Raw genomic sequence first — 7,923 nt, 5'->3', positions numbered from 1 at the left:
GGTGGGGCGTGCTTCAGGGCCCACCTCCTAACCCCCCCGCCTCCCCAACCCCTGGGAGGAGGGCCCACATTACCTCGTTGATGCTGATTTCGGCCTCCACATACTGCAGGCCCTTCTGCAGGATGGAGATGAGGGCGGCGGGCGGCACTAGGGTCCCATTGATGTTGGACTGGCTGATATGGCTCTCGATACCGAATGTGAACGCCGAGTGGGAAAAACCTGCAGGAGCACACGGGAGGTGGGGAGGGAGGGTGGGGTTCCATGAGCAGGCACCCCCGGGGGGTCAGACGCACCTAACGAGTACGCGGCAGGGGGGTGCGGTCATGCTCACAGGACGCCCAGCCTCTGGTGTGGGCGGTGTCCCAGAGGCAGACGGCAGACCAAGGTGTGACTGCATGGAACAGCTGGTAAAAAAGCAGAGGTTTAAAAAAAAAAAAAGAAAGCGCCTTTCCAGTGCCATTATTATTATTTAAACAAAGAAACAACTTATTTAAAAAAAAATTTTTTTTGGCTACCAAGTGCCACGAGTGGGATCTTAGTTCCCGGACCAGGGATCGAACCCGTGGCCCCACCGCACCCCTGCGCTAGGAGCTGAGGAGTCTTAACCACTGGACTGCCAGGGAAGTTTCCCCCTCCCCCCACCCCCAACCCTTTCCAGCGTTATAAAAGCAAAACAGAGGTCACAGTCTGCCCCGGGGTAGACGTTACAGAAGTCGGATCCCAGGCTCTGTGTGCCTGGGTTCTGCATGGCTCCTTCCAGAAGCTCACGCTGATGTCTGCTGGCAGGAGCCCCCTCCCAGCATTCGGGGCAAATGAAGCTCACCACCAACCGTGGGAAGAAACACGAGGCGGTTCTGTATCCATCGCGGGGTAACCTTGAGTCGCTTTACGGAACTGGTTATGTCCCCACCGGACCCTTGGCTAAGGGCTGAAGGGTCCCCCCACACTCTGCAAAGCCCCTGCAGCACCCTCATCAAATGCCTCTGCACGAACCCACTGACAACACTGGGCAGGTGAAAGGTGGTCACAGATAAGGCGTGCGCATAGCTGCCTGGATGAAAATATGCAGGGAGAAAGACTGGGCCGCTGACTACGCGGAACAAATGAGGCGTGTGTCAAAGGAGACTGCTGTAACAAACGAGGCCGTGTCAATGAAGGAGGCTGCAAGGCCAGGAAGGAGGTTTTTGGGGGCCTTCGGGTTGGGGAGGGAATGGTCTGAGGCATAAGTTTCCCTTCTGCTCTGTCACCTGTTGGGGGGTCCCGGGCACCCAACCTCCATCACTTATGAACATCTTGCCATCAATACTGGCTCATCCTATGTGCTGGGGTGGGTAGAGGGGTTGGGGAGGGGGAGTCTCATGGGGGAACCTGCACACTGCCTCCCCACCTCACTTTCCTAGGACACCCCCTTCATCAGCCGGATGATGGGCTGCCCGCCCCCAGGTCCCCCAGCCTCCATCCGGGTCAACAAATACAGCCAGCCTCTGCAATATACGGAACAGCCAGCAAGATGGCAATGTTACTCCACGCAAGGAGAGCCCTTTCTCTTCCTCCACCCCTCCTCCTCATGGCCTGATTATTAAGAATATATGCAATAGGCACTTGATTCATATTTATTTCCAGAGTAATACTGCAGAGCCTGCTATTAACTTCCCGTGTTATTTCTTTACAAGCCGGAACCACCGACATGAGACTGTGCAGGAGAGCACCTTGGAGGCCCTCTCTCCAACACAGGGTCCCTGCGCTCCTGTTGTAGGAAGGGCATGAGCAGAGGAAGGCCCTTTGCAAATCGGCCTTCTGTTTTTCCTTCTGACTTGTTCTCTCTCTGGCCCTCCTTTGCCCTAACCACTGCTGCCACAACAGAAACATCCAGCCCTGTCTTCACCAAAGACCTTATTCTCTGCATCTCCGCCATCACACATAGAGTCTTAACCTCCAAGCTCTCTCATCCAGTTTCCGGCAAGGGTGCATGAGAAAAACCCCAGGTCAGCAGACAGAGAAGGACAGAGTGGGTATCATCGGCTGAGAGACACCTCAACCCCATGGACTCCCTACGTACTCTGGTCCACCGTGGCTTCTGTCTTGTAGAATTCTTCCCGGGTGACCATCTGACCCACTGACTTTTTCCATCTCCTTATCTGTGTCTCCACCAGCAGATCGGACAGGACGCTGGACTGAGAGTCATCTGCTTCCCTCCTGGTATCGTCACAAGGTCCAGAGCAGGACCACGCCCGCTGGGGTAATAACAAGACACCACCCGCCAGCCCCGACAGTGCCCACAGCTGACCAGGTCTTGCTTCTAATTGAAGAATGGTTCCTAATTCATGTAAGCCTTCCCACGACCACCTTCCCTCCCTGCTGGCTCAGACGGTGAAAGAATCTGCCTGCAATGTGGGAGGACCTGGGTTTGATCCCTGGGTTGGGAACATTCCCTGGAGAAGGGAATGGCAACCCACTCCAGTATTCTTGCCTGGAGAACCTCCACGGACATAGGAGCCATGGGGGTCGCAAAGAGTCGGACATGACTAAACGACTAAGCATGCACAGGACCGCGTGCAGTCTCTCCCTTGTACCCTTCTCTTCTTTTTAGGAATCAGGTCGCGAGATCACCCTTGGGGTCTGACACAGGCCACGCACTAGCTCCAAGCTTGTGGCTGGACACCCGTCTCTCAGCCCACCACAAAATTCCACCTGGAACCTTCTGCAGAGCATTCCCCCAGGGCACAGAGTGGGCTATGGCCAGGGCCCCCGACAAATAACATCTCAGCAACTGACGGAGCAGCGGTCAGAGAGAGGTCACACTTCCGGTGTATGTCTTTGTCCGTTCCAGCTGCTGTAAGAAAATCCCACAGCCTGCATGGTGTCAGCCACAGACATTTATTTCTCACAGTTCTGGAGGCTAAACTCCAAAATCAAGGCACTGGCACGTTCGGTGTCTGCTGAGAACCACTTTATGGACCAGACACATGACTACGGTTTTCCTGTAACCTCAGGAGCAAGAAAGCTCTGTGGGGCCTCTTACAAGGGCACTAATTGCATTCACGAAGGCCCATCCTTAGGACCTGATCAACACCTAAAGACTGAACTTCCAAATATCAACTGGGGATAGTTGTTCAGTCGCTCAGTTGTGTCTGACTCTGCGAACCCAAGGACCGCTGCACACCAGACTCCTCTGTCCTTCACCATCTCCCAGAGTTTGCTTAAACTCACGTCCACTGAGTTAGTGATGCCATCCACCATCTCATCCACTGTTGCCTGCTTCTCCTCCTGCCCTCAATCTTTCCCAGCAACACGGTCTTTTCCAATGAGTCAGTTCTTCACATCAAGTGGCCAAAATATTGGAGTTTCAGCATCAGTCCTTCCAGCGAATACTCAGGGTTGATTTTCTTCAGGATGGACTGGATGGATCCCCTTGCCATCCAAGAGACTCTCAAGAGTCGTCTCCAGCACCACAGTTCAAAAGCATCAGTTCTTCGGTGCTCAGCCTTCTTTATGGTCCAACTCTCATATCCATACACGACTACGGGAAAAACCGTGGCTTTGACTCTATGGACCCGGGTTACGTTTAAACATATGTATTGGGGGGAGGCTTGCAAAAATCAGTCTGCAGTCACCTTGGAAATCAGCCATCTCTGGGAAGGATGCTACCTGTGGGGTGGCCCAGCCTCCACCACCATCAGCGCCCACCCCTCCCAATCGGACTCCAGGGCTACTGAGCACATTCACTTGCAGTTTGCCGGTCCTATAGCTTCTGTGCCTTAAGCGTGTTCAGCTTTCAGCACACCCCTTCTTCCACCCAACAAGACGTGGAAACAAAGAACGGACTATCAGCGGGTAGAGACGGAAACGCTTGGGACTGGCTCAGTGGCAGGCGTGCAAGTTGGTGAATAGGGGCAGAATAGAGAGCTTGGTGGCACCTGGATGGCCGATCCAGGTGACAGCTCAGTGTGAGCGCCGTTGCTGTGCACTGGGGCAGCCGCTGAAGCTCGGAGACCTGCCCACTACTTAGTAAGAGGCGTCCCCGATGAAGCACTCCTCAGGAAGTTTTCTCAACCGTCACATTTGAACCAAACTGTTCTTTGTTGTGAGGAGTGCTATGTCCTAGGCGTTACAAGATTTAGCAGCATCTATGATCTCTACACACTAGATGCTTGTTTTTTGTTTGGGGTTTTTTTTTTGGCTGCCCTGCATGATCTTAGTTCCCAAACCAGGGACCAAATCCATGGCCTTGGCAGGGGAGGTGTGGAGTTCTAACCACGGCACCAACAGCGACGTCTCATTACACACCAGGTGTTAGCAGCAAGCCTTCCGTAGTCGTGACAACCGAAAACGTCTAACTAACCCCAGCACGGCAGAGAACCAAAGGCCCACAGGAACCACACCCCCCTTAGTGACACACTCCAAAGGTCTACACCACGCACACGTCTGCTCCATTTATAAACGCCACGGGTGGATTGCTGTCACTGAAAAGCAAGTCAGAGAATTCAGGTAACACATAGTAATGGGGGGCGGGGGAAGCGGGTGGATAACCAGGTGAAGGAAGAGTATTTTTGAAGAGAAAAAAGGGTATAATCATGACAAGATGGGAAAGGTTTGCATGTGCTTAGTCACTCAGTCCGGAGAAGGCAACGGCACCCCACTCCAGTACTCTTGCCTGGAAAATCCTGTGGACGGAGGAGCCTGGTATAGTGCAGTCCATGGGGTCGAAAAGAGTCGGACACGACTGAGCGACTTCACTGTCATGCATTGGAGAAGGAAATGGCAACCCACTCCAGTGTTCTTGCGTGGAGAATCCCAGGGACGGGGGAGCCTGGTGGGCTGCCGTCTATGGGGTCGCACAGAGTCGGACACAACTAAAGTGACTTAGCAGTAGCAGTCACTCAGTCGTGTCTGACTTTTTGTGACCTCCATGGACTGTAGCCCACCAGTCCATGGGAATCCCTCTGTCCATGGGATTCTCTAGGAAAGTATACTGGAGTGGGTTGCCATGCCCTCCTTTGGGGGATCTTCCCAGCCCAGGGAGCAAACCCAGGTCTCCTGCATTACAGGCGGATTCTTTACTGTCTAATCCACCAAGAGAAAGATTTATACTACATTTTTTATAAGGCACAACAAGACCATCAAGAGTTAAGTATGCACCCCATCTGTTCACTGCAGCATCATTCACAATAGTCAAGACATGCAAACAACCTAGATACCCATCAACAGGTGAACAGATAAAGACGACACGGTACATACAGAAAATGGAATATTACTGAGCCAAGAAAAAGAATGAAACAATGCCATTTGCAGCAATGTGGATGTAACTAGACATTATCATACTAAGTGAAGTGAGTCAGAGAAAGACAAAAATCAAATGATAGCACTTATATATGGAGTCTCTTTAAAAAAAAAAGCACTAATGTACTTATTTACAAAACAGAAACAGACACACAGATTTAGAAAACAAACTTGTGGTTACTAAAGGGGAAGGGAGGGAAGGAATAATTAGCAGTCTGGGATTAACAGAGACACAGCACCATACACAGAACAGATAACCACCAAGGACCTATGGCATGGCACAGACAACTATAGTTAATACCGTGCAATAACCTATAAAGTAACAGAAGTTTAAAAAGAATATTAAAAAAAATTAAATAAAAAGATTAAAAGAATATCAATATATACATGTATGGGGCTTCCCTGGTGGCTCAGTTGGTAGAGAAGCTGCCCGCAATGCGGGAGGACCTGGGTCTGATCCCTGGGTTGGGAAGATCCCCTGGAGAAGGGACAGGTCGCCCAGTCCAGTATACTGGCCTGGAGAATCCCATAGTCCATGGAGTCGAAAAGAGTTGGACACAACTGAGCGACTTTCCCTTGTACTTGCTAAACAGCTGGCACTAACACACATTGCAGATCTACTATACTTCAATAGAAACAATACATTGAAAAAAAACAAGATTTTGAAGAGCACTGTTCTTCCCATTTGGGGTGACAGGTGCTAGGAAAGCAGCGTGTGCATGGATGTCCTCACCCACCGCTGCTGCTGCTGCTGCTGCTAAGTCGCTTCAGTCGTGTCCGACTCTGTGCGACCCTAGACGGCAGCCCACCAGGCTCCCCCGTCCCTGGGATTCTCCAGGCAAGAACACTGGACTGGGTTGCCATTTCCTTCTCCGATGCATGAAAGGGAAAAGTGAAAGTGAAGTCGCTCAGTCGTAGCCAACTCTTAGCGACCCCATGGACTGCAGCCCACCAGGCTCCTCCATCCATAGGATTTTGCAGGCAAGAGTACTGGAGTGGGGTGCCATTGCCTTCTCTGCCTCACCCACTAGGCAACCCAAATAGATTGAAAACCAAGCACATGCTTTGTTTGCTGCTAAACCACTAAGCCAGACCTCTTTGACAAACAACCTCCCAAAGCATTCGAGCTGTGCAGTGAACCGTCCTGCCCAACTAATGTCGGCCTGATTCATCAGCAGAACCTGCTAAAGAATCACTCACTGGCCCTTGGAAACACTGCCTATTCAGCGGAGAAAGGCAGACACGTAATATTCGGGCAGCTGTGAGGCCGGTGGTCCACCTTCGGCTGAAACAAAGGCACCCGGGCTGGGAAGATCCCCTGGAGAGGGGAAAGGCTACCCACTCCAGTATTGGGGCCTGAAGAATCCCGTCGACTCTATAGTCCATGGGGTCACAAAGAGTTGCACACGACCGAGCGTGTCCAACTCTTAACATTAAAGGCAGCATCAAAGGCACTTGTTTGAGGCACTAAATGCAGAGTCTTTATTAAGGACTTCATAGACTTAATACTGGGAATACTGACAGCTATCCAAAGCCAGTGGGCACAATATGAAACTTGTCCAGACCAGGGATATGCAGCCCAGGGCCCACGCTGCCTGTGTTTATAAATCAAGTTTTATTGGCGTAGTCACTGCCCATGGGTTGATATGCTACCTGTGGCTGCTTTCACAGTGCAACAGCAGAGCAGAGTCGTTGCAAGAGACACAGTATGGGCCGCGAGTGAAAGTACAAGTGTGCGTTGCTCAGTAGTGTCTGACTCTTTGCGACTCCACGGACTGTAGGCCGGCAGGCTCCTCTATCCATGGGGATTCTCCAGGCAGGAATACTGGAGTGGGGTTGCCACGCCCTCCTCCAGATGGGCCACAAAGTCAAAAATATCTAGGATATGCTCCTTTATAGGAAATGTGCGCCAGCTTGACTATTCCGTGTCTATTGTATATGCACACTGATGTGTCCGTGTGTTCAGTAGCTTAGCTGTGTCCACCTCTTTGCGACCCCACAGACTGTAGCCCGCCAGGCTCCTCTGTCCATGGGATTCTCCATGCAAGAATACTGCAGTGGGTCCCATTTCCTTCTCCAAGGTATCATCCTGACCCAAGGATCGAACCCGCATCTCTGGCATCTCCTACACTGGCAGGAGGATTCTTTACCAACTGTGCCACGTTGGAAGCCCATGTATACACATATGTACAAAAATATGCATGTATATCTACGTGTACCCACAGACGTATGTGCAAATGTATATATATATTTATATATATATGGACCCGCAGACACAGACCACACGAAAGCAAGTGTCGCGGTCTACCCTGTATCCATTCTTCCCTTTCTTACTGCTATGGACTAAATGCCTGTCTCTCAACATTCATACACTGAAAATGCACTCCTTAAGGTGGTGGTGTCTACTTTTGAACTGTGGTGCTGGAAAAGAGTCTTGAGAGTCTCTTGGACTGCAAGGAGATCCAACCAGTACATCCTCAAGGAAATCAGTCCTGGGTGTTCATTGGAAGGACTGATGTTGAAGCTGAAGCTCCAATCCTTTGGCCACCTGATGCGAAGAGCTGACTCACTTGAAAAGACCCTGATGCTGGGAAAGATTGTGGGCAGGAGGAGAAGGGGATGACAGGATGAGATGGTTGGATG

General features: G+C 51.3%; 1 protein-coding gene across 1 annotated transcript in view; it reads right to left on the bottom strand.

The window, feature by feature from the left end:
• Positions 1-7,923, bottom strand: part of TBL1X (transducin (beta)-like 1X-linked) — a 61,396-nt gene that overhangs the window by 31,550 nt on the left and 21,923 nt on the right. The window contains exon 3 of the mRNA XM_010829906.1: positions 25-219. Coding sequence (XP_010828208.1) covers positions 25-219 — 195 coding nt within the window. The remainder of the gene's footprint in view (positions 1-24; positions 220-7,923) is intronic.

The sequence above is a fragment of the Bison bison genome, unplaced genomic scaffold (genome assembly GCF_000754665.1).
Source record: "Bison bison bison isolate TAMUID 2011002044 unplaced genomic scaffold, Bison_UMD1.0 scf7180017864512, whole genome shotgun sequence".
Taxonomy (NCBI): domain Eukaryota; kingdom Metazoa; phylum Chordata; class Mammalia; order Artiodactyla; family Bovidae; genus Bison; species Bison bison.
This window is presented reverse-complemented; position numbering and strand designations above follow the sequence as displayed.